Source organism: Leptosomus discolor, chromosome 7, assembly GCF_034619465.1.
Source record: "Leptosomus discolor isolate bLepDis1 chromosome 7, bLepDis1.hap2, whole genome shotgun sequence".
Taxonomy (NCBI): Eukaryota; Metazoa; Chordata; class Aves; order Leptosomiformes; family Leptosomidae; genus Leptosomus; species Leptosomus discolor.
In genome coordinates, this window is record NC_141397.1 from 25,828,472 (window position 1) to 25,844,048 (window position 15,577).

A 15,577-nucleotide genomic window follows, 5' to 3' on the forward strand; every position below is an offset into this window, starting at 1 on the left:
TTGAGTCATTAGCATAGTCGCATAAAGACAAAATGGCTCTTGCGGTACATAACAAACCACAGCAAATGAAAACAAAGGTAACATATCAGGCATATGCACTTTGTGCTTCGTATTTGGTTCATCGCTAATTTGAAACACAGAATACAAAAATTTGTTGTTCGACATCTCTTTGACAACTCTCTTTATTGAATTTCAGAGCATAAATACGAAGACCACAGCATTGTTTAGAGGTACATATTTAGACATACAAAATTTCCCTGTATGTCACGGCAACATTTTTAAAGCAATTCTGTGTACCAGTCTTTTGTAAATTAATATTTAAAGGAACATTTAATGTTATTGCTAGAAAAGATATCACTGGCAGCAAAACATAGTACAAACACCCTGATTACTGGGCTATCTGCTCTATCACAACAAAGTCATCCCAAATGATACAGTACCACAGCCTCATGTTTGCTAGCCAGTTTTATTATAATTTCCAGATTCTAACAGGTCACAGATACTAAGAAATGCATGTTAATCCTTGCCCTAATGAGAACAATATACAGTTAGCATTTAGGCTGTCACAAAAAATACAGAAGGCGAGTACAGACTAAATGCACTCTGAATTCAAGACAACCTAATCCTTCTTGCCACTAGCATGTTTCACTGAAATGGTCACGTCCAAGAGAAAATTTTTAATGAACTATCTAAATCTTAGCAGGTATGTGTATATGTTTTCATTAGGCACAAGGCAATGTAAAATGCTATTCTGACCACAGCTGTGAAAGCAAAATAACCACTGTACCACTTGCTTATGTAAAAAAAGCTATGAGCATATAAAGCACTAAAAGCCTGCCCAGCATCTCTCCTCCAGAGACATCAAACCTCCCAGTGTGGCACTGTTTCCAGCCAGCCAGCTTCTGGAGCAAACAACTACCCAACACACATAAGAGTACAAGAATCTGGCTTTAAACATATTTGCAAATAATAAATAAAATGCCTGCCTAGACTTACAGAACAAGCCAACTAATTTCATTTGGTAAAATCGCAATACCCGTCACCATTCCACACTTCTGAGGTCCCGAAGGTGCATGAAGATTTGGGTTGAATTTTCTAAAGGAAAATATGTGTGCTTCCCGTGCTTTTTTAGTTAGTTATTTATTCCCCTTAAGGAAACTTTCATCTGCCCACCAAAAAAGGATGTGGCGATAATAAGGTTTGAGATGCTGATGGAATAGCAAGTAAGGCAGGCTTCAATGGAGTGGGTGCAAAAGAAAGCAAGACTGTAATTTCTGCTTAGAGCGCAGTGCCTTGCAGCCACATGGTGCAGAGGACATCTAAACCCCCTCCCTCTGCCTCCCATTGCTCCTCCCACCTCCCCACACCAGTCACACAGCTCTGTCTCACTCCATCTGCATCACCAGGCACTGTGTGAATGCTGATTTCACCTTTACCAATTATGCACTAAGAACAGCTTTTTCCCCTTCTACCTGGAATTACAAAGGTGTTTCCATACTCTTTGAGTAAGGACTTTGGAAAACAGTTACAAAATACTAGAGCCGTTTATAGTGCTGTAGCTCTTAATTAATCTCTTTGCATAGGTTAAAACTAGTATTGCTTGAGAAGTGGCTGCTAAAGTAAAATATGGCTGAAAAATGTCTTGTTGCACCCTACCAGAACACTTCACCAAAAGTGTAGTAAACGCAAGAAAACTTTGGTTTACTTTTTTTGGGGGTGTACCTCTCCCTCCTTCCTTTTCTTTCATGCCATTCTCCTAAGAAACAGAAAAGGGTTTTTTTGCATGTCAGCTAGCGTTACATGAATAGAGCTACTCCAGTACCTTTTCAGGAAGAAAAAAATGAGCTCAAATATTAGACTACCACCTTCCTGAAGGGCAGAAAAAAACCAACCAACCAACAACCCACAAAGCAAAACAAAACCAAGAGAACAAATTTCCATACTTTTGATGTACACTGTTTAAAACAGGTGTTTTTTGGTTAGGGATGAGGTCTTATCCAGGACATATTTCCCCTTCCCTCAAGTCCCCAGAAGTAGCAACAACAACAAAATCTAGCTTTTCCTTCTAGATGTTACCATTATTGCAGACTGTTTATGCTTTGTCTTCTAGAAAAAATAAATAATGAAACCTTTGCAAAAAGAAAATCAGCCACAGCTTAAATAAATAGTATCTATAAATACTATCTTACTGGTAACTATATAATACTGCAAGTGCACCACTGAAAAGCTTAATGTGAGGAAAGAGATCTTTCGTGTTACACATTTTACTCAGTTAAATGTTTATGTTCTCTTCCAAGTGAAAACTTACAATTCCCAAAAGAGCAACAATAAGCTTAAAAAATCAGGTTAGACGTCAGCAACTGACAATTAATAACCATCCTCTTGGCTAATATTTGTTTGCCTGGGACAGCCAGTGTCCATAATCAGCATTCATCTTTCATCTTCCTCAGCTGGGCTGTCTGGCAGGTGCTGGGTGGGGTAAACACTGAGGGGTCGGCAATGCCCAGCTGTAAATCAAAAAAGCGAGTGGAGGTTGTCACGCTGTAGTTCTTCGTATAGGTTTCCTGTACTGGGTAACAGTCTTTGACTGTGTAAACGCCGACCCAGGATTCCACTGTAACCAAGCAGAAATGTGACTACTTTAGATGAGAAGAGTAAATGAATGTGTTACAATTATGTCAGTCAAAAAAATGTCCATTCCTCAAGCAAAGCCTATAGGCTGGAACTGCCCATAGTTCTGTCCATATGCATGGAAACACCAAGAAAGGCCACAAAAATGGTATAATTTGGACACCACAAGGATCTTAAACCTGAACATATTTGTGTCAAGCACATTTCAAACCATAAAACCGCCATGGCATCGCTATGTCACCTTTCAAGTACACTTCTTCTGAAGGAGTGTCGCTTCTGCTTAGTCCCAAATTTAGTTGTGTTCTGCACAAGTCTGATTTCTCTCATCTCTCATGCCACTTTCATGTCAGCACTTACTCCCTTTACCAGTAAAGTAATTAAACGCTCCCAGAAGACAAATTTTGGTGCCATCATCTTGGGTAGCAGGGGGACATTTCACCTTACACTCTGTTCATGACAAGCTGAGAGGTGTGATTACTGAAAACCTGTGATCCACTTCACAATGCTGGCCCTCAACACAGCCTTTGACACTCTAAAATACTTTGTCCCCCCAACTATGTGGGACATCTGACTCCTTCCTGTGCACAGGAAGTGCTGCACTCACCTACCCAAGGAAGCACTTGGCCTCTGCTGTGCTGGGGACCCCTCTGCACCAGAACTGACAGCCATAGCATCTTGCTTCCACAGCTTTTGGTCCTCTATACTCTCAACCGTCATTCTTACACTGATGATACTCACCACATCTTTAATGCAAACAAACACGAACTTGCTTCATCTTTTTCCACAGAGGTTTGTCTCATTACAACTCAAGTGTCTCCATCTCTTCTCTATACTCATTCCTTCTGTTTAACATCATCTATTCATATCATCATGTTAATATTTTTAATTCCTGTTCCTCTCAAACATTTCTACCAGTTCATTAATTATTTCAAGACTGCACTCACTGTTGATCTCCTCCATGTATGTGATGTAGCAAGTCTGTCCCTTTTTTTAACTTCAGTTTAATTCCACGACATGCTTATCTCAGAGGTATTCCGTCACTCTCTTTCCGCCATGTCTTCTGTCATCACCTCCACTTTCACCACTATGTTATTTCTGTAGTCAATACCATCGAGGTGGTTTCCTTTGAAAACTCTTCAGTTTTAAATCTCTTTTACTAACCCCTTGCACTTCTGTGATCTTTCTTTACGCCTTCCATCATACACCACTTCATCCAGTTGTTTTATGTAGTTCAGATCACTTGACAGCAGAAACTCATGAGGTTAAAATACAAAATTACCTACTACAATCATAAATCAGTTCCTCTGAGGGATGCCTATAACAAATTTTTCCAGTCCCAAGGAGGCTTATTTTCTCTCACTCGGCAGCGATCAACCATACTTATTTTCTGTCCTTCCGGTATTGTGTCATACGCTGTACCATACTCATAGATAAGCTGTGACATGAAACACACATACAGTACCTAAAGAAAGGGTGGCAAGCTGAGTAGCATTTGAACATCCTAATATACCAAAAACATTCTGACCTCAATGAGTTTGGTTTTCAGTATCCAGAAATGGAGGTTTCTTTTCCTCAACAAGTCTTCTATCAGAATTTTGAATAAAAAAAATAAGGTAAAATATACCAAGGTAGTCTATATCTTGACTGAATATATTTATAATTTTAACAGAAATATAATTTGTAGAATCCAAGCTGAAAGGTGGGTGGGTAGACAACTTTAAGACATTATTTTTATGAATGATCATAGAGAAAAGCACTGGAGACACAAAATACTACAGGATAATCACACATCATTAACTGAATGTATCTGGATATTAAGTTCTGGAATGTGATGGAATTACTTATATACATATATATATACAAAATACTGGAAATGAAAAACAAAATTCTTGGAGTAAGTGAGAATTTGCCTCTTGTAGGATACCACAGGATATATCAACCTAGTTACCCTTCATTTTCTACTTAATTCTTTCTACTATCATTCAAGAAAGAAATATTTTCCCCTGGCTAAATGCTCAGGTTCATAACCAAACTATATATTAGGAGTCTATAACCATAAGTATTGCATTAGCTGAATAGTTCCACAAATTTCATGGGGTTTTAAAATAATTTTTATAGTTGCCTGGGTCATCAGTAAACCATAGATGAAACTGAAATCAATATGCTAACAAATTGCTTTGCGTCCAAAACCTAACCTTGGAAAATTCAGCCTACTTTCTTTTATGATGCAGGTGTTCAGCTGCCAAGTGCAGAACTAAGCCTTGCGAGCAGATGTTTCTTACTAGTGTAGCAGGTAACAAAACTTAGGTGCATGTTAAGGATGTCCCTTGCTGCAGAACCATGTATTGGACGTATTCTACGATAACATTTGATTGCAGTGTGTAGACACACACTGACACCTGCTTTGTTTCTGTTATGCACACTCTAGTTTGAATGTGCCCCTAATTATATTACTAATTCTTCTCTAGATAAATTTTTGATATAGGCTATGGATTCTGATGCAAAATGATGCTGTTCCATGCCAAAATCTGTATGATATGAACTAAAATACAATCAAGTCCCTTGAACATATTTGAGCATGCTGAGATATGAAACATTTTCTTAATAATATGCATTGATAATAAAATGATATGCTGTGCACAGGGTATATTTATTATTTCTTCCAGCAAACTTTATAGAAACATGGAAAGCTGGGGTGAAACATGAACAACCTTATTTTTCCCTGGGTAGCAGAGACAGTGATTGTTATTAAGATGAAACAAAAGCATGCACGTACACTTCCTGGCTGGTTTTCTATCAGACCATTCCTGTACCATAATCTGGTCTCCAGGTCCCCCAATGTAGTACTGATCTTCATAAGTTGAATTGGCTGGAATATCATATGGATCCCATGGCTCCGTCAGAGCAATCTTTGAGCAAAGCTTCGTAACTTGTTCAATCTGAAACATCACTGCATCTTTATAGAGCAATATATATTCAAAGAATCTGAAACATTAAAAAAAAAAAAAAGCAGTTAATACATATAGTCTTTTTCTATACCAAGCAAAGAGCATTGCTGATAAGTAAGCTTGCCTTTGACTTCTCAGTATAAGGCCATTTTCACTTGCATTAAACTTTGCCAAACTTTGAGAAAGGCTAACCAGTTGGGCTGAAATTTCACATGCTGAAAGTTTGTCTCAGTTGACTCTTTCCAAAATAAATAAATCAGGCTGAACTGGTTCAGCCATTTCTGAGAACAACAGAACAACTTTTCTGAGAACAACTGAGAGAAAAACATGTTATTATTCCTAGTTTTGTTTTGTTTTTTAATAACTGTTTCATTAAAAAGCTGTAGTGCATCCATGTTTTGGAGAAAGGACTTGAAATTTGGCAGGGGATAAGTTTTTATTAGAAGTTGCCCAAATTTGTCTAAGTTATAAGCCTTTGAAAAAATCTGCTTGCATAGGCTGGATAGATTAAATTCCCCATGAACGTGCTGAAGCCTTTCTCCGTGCTGGTTAGATGTGGTATCTGCTGTCCTCACAGATGCTTCTCCACGGCAGCTTGCCAGTGAAGGGGGAAGTACATGGTCCCAAGTGCAGAACTGAGAGGCTCTCCCTCCAAATGGCAAAGTTTCTCTCTGGAAGCCATCAGACTCAAGAAGTAATGAAAGGAGAAAGCACAAGAGCAAAATAGTAAGGCGGAGATAAGGATAGGTGTGGAGATCAATGGGCTTGAGAGGCCAGAAGGTGAGGTCAACAAAATGGATAGTTAATAAGGATTTAAAAATGATCTTCTATAGAGTATGAAGTGACCAAGAGGAGAGATGATAAACCTCTTCATAGATATTTTCATCTAGTTACTAATTATAGTAGTTGGATCTACCAAAACCACTGTGACTTTGCTTCTATACCTGTAAAAAGGAGGTGGTATGATCCTTACCTTGTAACTGTGGACAGAAACAGAGAAACACTAAAATCAAAATTATCAGAAGTATCAGCTGATTTTGAACATGCAACCAGAAGCAAAACTTCTCCAGGATACTTCGCATTATCAATCAGATGATGAGTTGTTCAAAGTACAACTCAATGCATCCTCTCGCATGCTCTGCACCTCTTGCAAAGGAGAGCCAGGAGTCACTCTCTAAACCCCTCAGAACTGCGCACTCATTATTAGAGGCTTCTTGTGAATATCTCAGCTCAAGTATTTGGCGACAGTCTACTGTTATGTGGTGACTCTAGAGAAAAGGAAGGGATGGTATTAATTCCCTCAAACACCTTCATCTTGCCTATTCGTAATAGTGTTTCTTTCCACCCGTAATTCCTTGCTTCATTCATGATGCTGCCTCCATTTCCTGCAAAAAAAATATAACTTGACTGTCCTTTGGACAGTGGTGTCTTCCACTTCACAAAGCTGATGCTAGCCCCTAAAAGCATTCATTCTGTGCCATCAGAGAGACAGGAAGCTGGTGTATAACAGCGCATAATCCATGTATTGAAGAGATGATGCACAAAAGCAAGAGGGGATCTGCTCTGTGGCATTTCCCAACTCTTGCATGTTTCTCTTCACAGTCTTCTCATTCTTTCGGAGAGGATGTAAAGTTTACATTAAACAGGGTCGACAACAAAACAATTTACCATTTTAATTGTTGCACTATACAATTGCATCAGACAGGAATCATTTCACCCACCGACACAGAGGCATTTAAAGGTTGCACTATGAGAAATGTCTAAGCATGGTTAAAAGCACCTGAGCAACATTTCCATTACTTCTTGAAAGGATCATTTATCCAGCATGTGTGGAAACAGAGACAGGCTAAATGGCATTAGTAAAACTGAACAGTGATGAAGAATGTAACAGGGGACAAGACGGCTGACATGAGGTAAGCTGGGGCATACCTTTTACACACAACCTTGTACAATATGGGAGGTAGCTTGTCCCACTTTCCATGAGGGAGTCAGTCACAGGGAACTTCCCACACATTAACAAGACTCACACAGAAATGCTGACAAGCTGCAAGGTTATGCATTAGCTTCCTGATGGTAAATTGTTCTCCTGCCCGTATCTTAAAATATTCCTGTTTCTGTGATGACTTGTACCAACCTAAACTCGCCTGACATTTTCTTAGTCAAAGGCAATGTTTCCACAGTTGCGAGATGCTACTGAAGAATTCAGTACATAAAAACGGGTCCCTTAGCTAAACCCAAGCCTGTGACCGTAACTTTTATATCACGTTCAGTCCAGAGGACATACTCACAAGAACACTAAAATACACTTATTTATGTGTTTGCAACCAGGTTCTAATGACTCAACTACTGTTCAGCTGTCTGTCCAGCAGCTCCCATAACAGTAGGATGAGGAATGCCTTACAGATCAGTCTGTCAATGTGTTTGAGATATTTGAGTGATAGTACAGTCATTTTGTGAAAGAACAAAAAAGAAATATATTGGCGAAGCATGACAAACTACTGGGAATAAAATTTAAACTCAAAACTTATTTTGCACAGAAATTTTATTCTCATTTTTAAAACTATTTTTTTCATGTTTTCTTTTTCCTTATTCTTTCCTTTATAAATTATTTAATTGAATAAATATATTTTGTTCTGAATTTTGTAACCTGTGAGTTGATATCATTGCATGAGGGACATGTGCCACCTTTACTCAAGTGAAACGGTAGTTCAAACTTCAATCTGACAAGTGCATGTATTAACTTCCAGCACGTGGATGGTCACTGTGACTTCAACAGATGGCCTGAATACTCGCAGAAGGAGGACCACAACCCAAAAAAGCCTACTTTCTTGACTTTGACATCTTCCATGCAGACAGCAAGATGTGCATTATGAAACGACAATGAAAAGAAGAATTAGAAAAATCCAACAAATCCAACTCATCACCAAGTGCCTCTCTAGCACCCATTCTGCAGAGCAAGAGGCTCCACCACCTACATTTTTGGCTCTGGAAGAGGCAGAGTGAACACATGTGGAACAGACACCAGTCGTATGATTTGATGCGCTGCTGGAATGAACTCAGCAGCTAGAGTGGCATGCGCACAAGATGAGAACTGTAAAGAACATGGCTCTAACCACTGTGCATGGCATCCCTGGTTAAGCAGTGAACATGATTTACACTGTCATAACTCAACCCGGATGTACATCACATCCAAGTTTTAAAGAGAATTGCTCCTCTGTGTGTCCTGCAAATAGCAAGCACAGAAACCTAAAATTACACAGGATCTGAGTTTAACTGCATATGAAAGGTGAATGCTTAAGCTGTTGTTTTATAACAAGAACTATTTACCAGCCAAAATTAATAATAAAATGTGCATGAACATAAAAATTACAATCTAGCATATTTTAAAGCAAAACATTTTAAAACCATCTCCTCTTTTTTTCTTTTTTCTTTTTTTTTTTTTTTTACTGGCCAAGTCCTAAGTATACTGCCTCTATTTGTTTTAGTTGCCTGAAATTTCAAATTTCATTGGCTGCTTGAGGGGAAGTACAGAGTCCTGAAAATAGGTCTTGGCAAAGAAACAGAAGGGGAAATGATTTTTAATTAGTTTGGTTTTTTTCAGAAAAAGTACCATATTTGCAGCCTGTGCCCACCTCTAATATTATTTTTATAATAATTTCATTCCTTAAACTGTAACTTCAAGAAAGCCCCGACCTGTTTGCTGGGCGCTTTCAAACAGATTTGGAGAAGTTACTTGGACAAGTTACCCTATTTGCCTGTCTGAGACTATTTCCCTTCCTTTCCTATCCTAGTCCATCCTACCCTGTCCTATGTCTCACACCCTTGGTACACTATGCCCTTAACGGGACTCTCTCATGGTCCTTAATACTCCCTTTGTCTGTGCCTGAAAATGGATAAATTCCAGCATATGAAGACACACACATGTTTTTTTTGCTCCAATGCTTTAAAGAATTTCTTAACACTGGACCATATCCTGTGCAAATAATTCCATTGACTTTGCTGGAAGTAATCATGTCAGACGGGAGGGATACATACTGCACTCAATATTCTCTTCTCCCAAGCTAAGGAAAGTATTTTTCTGAATGAGAGACGAACTGAATTCAATTCAAGGGCAGAATACCATGCCCACACAATCACGAGGTGAAGCACTTGCATTGAGGACATACTGCAAGGAGTGGGTGTGCATCCAAATACCATCCTACCTCTGAGATTCCTTCTGAAATTTGGGGAGATAGAGGTGCCTCCCAAGAGACAGCCCAGATACCATAGAGACACACTGTTGTACTCTCATAAAAGACTGAAACAAATAGACTTATCTAACGACTTACTTGAGACCATGCTACCAGCTCTGTTTCAGATACTCAGTCTGCACCGAGTCCTGCTGAAGAGCGCCCTATGCTGAGGTCCTTCCCCGCTGTCAGTCCTGAAGCATGCTAGCCTGTCTGTCACCTAACACATCTGCGTGACTCCCAGGGTTTACTTCTGCACTTCCGAAGGCTTCCTCGTGAGTGTCAAACCTAGAAGGAAGGAGCTGCTTGCCATCCAATTGCCTTTGTAGTGACTCAGAGAAGCAGAGGTGCTGGCAGTGGCATGCCAAGACCGGCGTGATGGATCGAAGCACATCAGACAAGGTCATTTACTAGAGAGAAGCAAAATAATGGTCTGAGGCTGAGACTGGGCAAAAGAAATTCCTTGTGTGCTAAATCTGGCTCTGCATCATTTTGCTCTGTGGCTTTGGACAAGTAACTTACAGTACCAGAGCCTTAAAATGCCATTCTTGTTATTTATTTTTTGATTGCTGTAGCACTGAAGAGACACTAATCAGGGATCAAGAACCAGTTGTTCGAGGCATTGTATTAACAAAGAACAAAACCACAATTCCTGCCCCAAAAAACAGTGGAACAATGGTTTTTGTAAAACATGGGGTTTCATGCATCCAGGGCTTTAACCTGTTGATTCAGTTTTCCCAGCTGCAGCTACTGTATCCTTGAAACTCCCACTCGCGTTAGCCAGGACTTACATTACCTAGTAAGTATTACAAAGCCACTCAAAAATAAAAGCAAAATTTTATCTATGATTTGTATCAGAGATATTGTATTACTCAGTAGGGAACAGTATTTGCTATTTAAGATATCAAGTCGAGGTCGCTGCAATTATTCCAAGGCTAACTTTATTTTCTCTTTTGAGATTAACTGAAAGCTTGAAGGATCTGTCTGCCTTTTTGTGGTATTACTTAATTCTTTGATTGTTCTGTTTGTAAAAAGGCATTTTTAAACACTGTGAAAGAAATTAGAAACACTTCTAAATAGAACAAATTTCACTAAAAATATCCCAAACAAATACTCTGTTCTAGTATTCACAGAGAGGTACATCCAAATACCTAATTCTTGAGTTATCTTGTATCCTCTTGGTAACATACCTCACAACAATACCACTATTTTTTTACACATTTCTTATTGAAGAAAGATGTACTGGGAGAATAGGAATCTTCGCTAGGATGACTACAAAACCTCATCTTCTCAGCTTTTCAGTTTAAGAACATTTTCAAGGCAGCAAAGCTGCCAAGCAGACACACAGACAGTTGATAAACACTCATCAGGTCAAGAACATTCATCTGCTTTTGGAAAGCTCTGGCGAGCTCACTTCAAAACTGAGAAGCATTCGTTCTTCAGTATATTTCTGGGAACTCCTTTCCTCTTTCCCATGAAGCTTTCGGTAATTTCAGACTCGTGTTTTTCTTCTGGTGTATCAGACCTCAAGAACAACAGTAATTTACCATATTTGATCTCACATGTTTGGCAGTGGTGCTGGACTATGGTATATTGTACAAATACAGTATTGTGTAAATACATGTGACAGTAAATGTAATCTGATATTGTGTAAAAGCAGTGGTTTTTAGTCTGACTTAAATCAGTCACAGATTGTATAGGGCCTTTTTTATTTTCAAGGCGATGAAGCTCCCTGTATCAGATATCTAATTAGCAAGGTATACGAGGAACTTTGACAACACTACCAGTTTCCAAAGCAGAGAGAATTAGGCAGTTTAAGTCCGGTTAATTATGAAGTTTGTGTAGAGAAAAAACCTAAAATACAAGAATCAAAAGCTGGAACATCAAAGCTACACTAGCTAAAGGATGACATATTTTTGTGTCTTTAATTATAAAACGCAATAAAAAATTATGCAATGTCTTATTCTTTTAATTGTTTTCCCATAAATTAGATTAGCTACTTTGGCAAACACTAAGGGAAATTAAGTACTTCAGCAAGCATGCCATTTCTCTTGCTGTCCCTTTTTTGGCTATTTGACACTCAATCAGTCTGATCCACCAAGTTGCACCCCTGAGCACAACGCATTCTAATTGAAGTTTAAATTCAGGAAAACAATAAAATATTGTGTTTAAGGGAGCCGTGTTTTTCAAGGGGCTAAAAGTCGCACTGTCCTTACTAGAGAGCATCTGTGTGTTTCCACAAATAATGGTATATTCGTGAACTGGAGCCCTCGGCAGACAGCAGCATAGCTCAAAAGAAAATGAATGGAAGATGTGGCCAGAATACCATAATGCTTTCCAACGTATCAATGGAATCACTTCCTAGAGAATATGGTATATACTAGTAGAACCACATGATATCAAAATATACCTGAGGTCAGAGATTATTTTCCTGTTCTGAGTTTGGACAAAGTCTAGTACAGTAAGGCCTTGCTGCCCAGCATTGGCACAGGCTGCCCAGGGAAGTGGTTGAGTCACCATCCCTGGAGGTATTTAAAATATGTGTAGATGTGGTGCTTTGGGACATGGTTTAGTGGTGGGCTTGGCAGTGCCAGGTTAATGTTTGGAACTTGATGATCTTAAAGGTCTTTTCCAACCTAAATGATTCTACGATTCTATGATTCTAAGTGCCAGATTTATCTGGAGTTTTCACACCTTTCTCCAAATCAGGCTCAGAGACAAGATATTAAATTGGATCTTAGCTCTGCCCCAACATGACATTATCTATTTTACACACGAGAAAGGCATAGGAAAATGAGATCCCTAATCATAAACAACTGAACTTAAACATATCTCCCTTTTCCAGACACTTGCTTTGGAATAAAAGAATAATAAAAAATAAACACCAATTTTTCAGCTAGGACTGGGCACTGCAGCTTCTTACACATCTTAACTTCCGTGTATAAACAGAGAAGGATCTTCAGATACCGTGAACAGGGACTACATGAAATTCAGGAGACCTATATTGCTCTTCATTGAAATTGTAAATCACATCATGCATATACATGGCAAGTCAGTTCCTTTTCAGTATGCATTCCTGTATCAAAAGTAATCACAAAGAAACCATAGAAACAGATTGCCCTTTGGAACAGATGGGGAGTAGGTCCCTATTCCGACAGAGAAAACTTTTCTTTCATGATGGAGTATTCCCTGGAAAAATTTGTGACAATATGCACTTGTACCAGATTACTGCCCCAAGACGTAACGATTTCCAGCTTCCATCTGCAATGATTTCCTTAAGAGGGATGATTCAGGTCTTTCAGATATCTGTCCAATGTAAAAGATAAAACACACTAGGTCTGTTTTCAAGGGAGTCTGGAAGTCAGGCCAGCTAGGACAATCAGGTGACACAGTTTGAAAGCTAACTACACTTTAACTTTCCAGCATCTTTATCCAAAGATTTGAGTATAGCTTATTTTTAAATAAAACTTCCCTTCACTGGAAATAAATGTAACCTGAAGTCCCAGCACTGCACTTTATGCTCCCTTCCCACCTCCAATGTTAAAATAACTTATTCGTTTCATCCAGAAGTCTTTGTGAAGGTCTTTGTCTTCTTCCTTTGGCAGCTATCAATCAAAAGTAATATTGTTTGCTGAGTGCATAAAGTAGTGACTGGATTCAAACACAAAGCATTGCTGTGTTAAAAGTCCATGTGGAGCTGACTGAAAGTGTGCATAATAAAAGAATTATGGGAGAGAAGGGAATGTCTGTGCAAGAGAAAACATATCACTAGGGACAGACGTTAATTGCTCCAGGGTTATAAAGCAAATGGCATTCTGAACTCATATCCATTGAGATGTGGTACAGTACACAGTGATGATTTAGAAAGGCAAGTTTACAGTTCTGTGTCAATTAGGGAGGTCATTTATTCTGTTCTGCTTAGCCCTGATGAGGTCAGAGTGGTAACACTGTTCTTGGTTTTGGATGCCACACTTAAAGGAACAGAAAAACAGATGTGATATAGTCTAACGAACAGGAAGAATGGTGGGATGTTTAAGAAACAGGACCTATGACGAAAACTGAGCATGTTTAGTCTACAAAAGGAAGTAGGACACATGAGAAGCTGTCCAGTATATAAAAAGCTAAAAAAGAATACCAATTGTTCTCCAAGTCACCTGAAGATAGCATTGGAAGAGAACAGCACCACTTTAAGCAAGGAGGGTTTACTTATGAGATACTCTGAGAACGTCTGCATGTGTGTGTTCTTACATTCAAGCTTTTACAAGAACTGGTAAGAAAACCAGGGGTCAGAGACATCCCAAATAAAGCTTTGCTTCTCCGGGATGGAGGAACAGGTTATACGGTGACTTGGAGACCTTCCCAGCCTCACACATAGGTGATTAGAGAATATAGATGGCTGTTCATCTCTTCTGGCAACAGACAAGCTTAATCTATTAGTCCTGACATTATCAGTTCTATGACTTGGATCTTTGACACTGCTATGTGCCCAAAGGTGTGGAACAACCTTTGGGGGTCGCTTTCTGAAACCTCTTAAGCAACAGTGGCAACTGTGCACCCTCTCTGAGGAGCCAGAGGGATGACCCTCCATGTTATCTCACAGGGGGAGCCCGGGGATTTGAGGGATTCTGCCATCTGCACACTGATGACCCTCAGCTCTGTTTGCTTTTACAGTTAACCCTAATTACACCATCACATTGTTTTCAGTGCCTGTTAATGAGTTAAAGACAAATACTGTCTAAAACCAGGACTGAGGAGATAGGATTCAAATGATACACGCTCAGCATTCAAAGGGAATAATTAAAAGGTCAAACCATCTGTTAAAATTATTCTGCACAAAACTGACTTTTTTGGTCCTCTATTGAGTTATTGTGCTTTTTGTTATTACAACTCTCCAGTAACCCACGATTTTTCTGTCTTCTGTGGGAGACTTTCAGCAGTTATCTCATGTATACTGCTTGTAGGAATCCTCCATAAGCAATATCCATGATGCATTACAAGAAACTGGCAGACCTCAGTATGTTCTTAAAAATCAGCTGGACTGCAAATACACAAATAAATAATAGATGAATTTCAAGACCTTTCTCTTCAAATTATTGAGTACTTGCTTTAGGGTACACATTGGTGTATTTGATACAGAACCATTTCACAGATTATCTGTTAGTCCATCACAGAAACAACAGTTGCTGAAGACACAGCAATCAGCTAATGTAAGCATGGCTAAGAATACATTTCTATTTTTAAGAATGTTTATAGCCATTTTAATTGTATTAAAAATCTGACACATTTATTTTTCTTTCAAGGACAGCAAGAAGCAGTAGTAAGGAGGGCAAGACCTGTAAATAATATTGGTATAAAAATACTGCACTGGCACAGCTGAAAGTTTTCCATTACTCAGGAAAAGGTCACTAGACCTATTGAATATGTTTAGACTACCCATGCTGCTTAGAACATGACAGAAATAGCTTTACCATTTAGCATCTGACACAAATACAAGATGAAGTCTTTAGCAAACATGTATGTCTACCTAATTTTGGGGTGTCTCCCTGACACAGAGCCCAGTGTCATACATAACACAGCCAGGTAGCCACTCTTTGAGCTTTTCTTAATTAACGTGAATTCTAAACTTTTGTACATGCTAACATTATTTTCCTTTACCATTCCTATAACCATAACAAATATGAAAATAACTCATTTTTAAAGTACAAATGACTTTATAATTATTTAAATTTTACACAGTGCCTCATATTTGCATATTGTATTTTTTTTGCT

At 38.8% G+C, this 15,577-nt stretch overlaps 1 protein-coding gene across 1 annotated transcript in view; it reads right to left on the reverse strand.

The window, feature by feature from the left end:
- Window positions 1-2,423: 2,423 nt before the first annotated feature.
- EPDR1 (ependymin related 1) overlaps window positions 2,424-15,577 on the reverse strand; it is a 28,473-nt gene continuing 15,319 nt past the window's right edge. The window contains exons 2-3 of the mRNA XM_086468300.1: window positions 5,408-5,616; window positions 2,424-2,614 (exon numbers count right to left, since the gene is read on the reverse strand). Of these exons, the coding sequence (XP_086324426.1) occupies window positions 2,424-2,614; window positions 5,408-5,616 (400 nt within the window). The remainder of the gene's footprint in view (window positions 2,615-5,407; window positions 5,617-15,577) is intronic.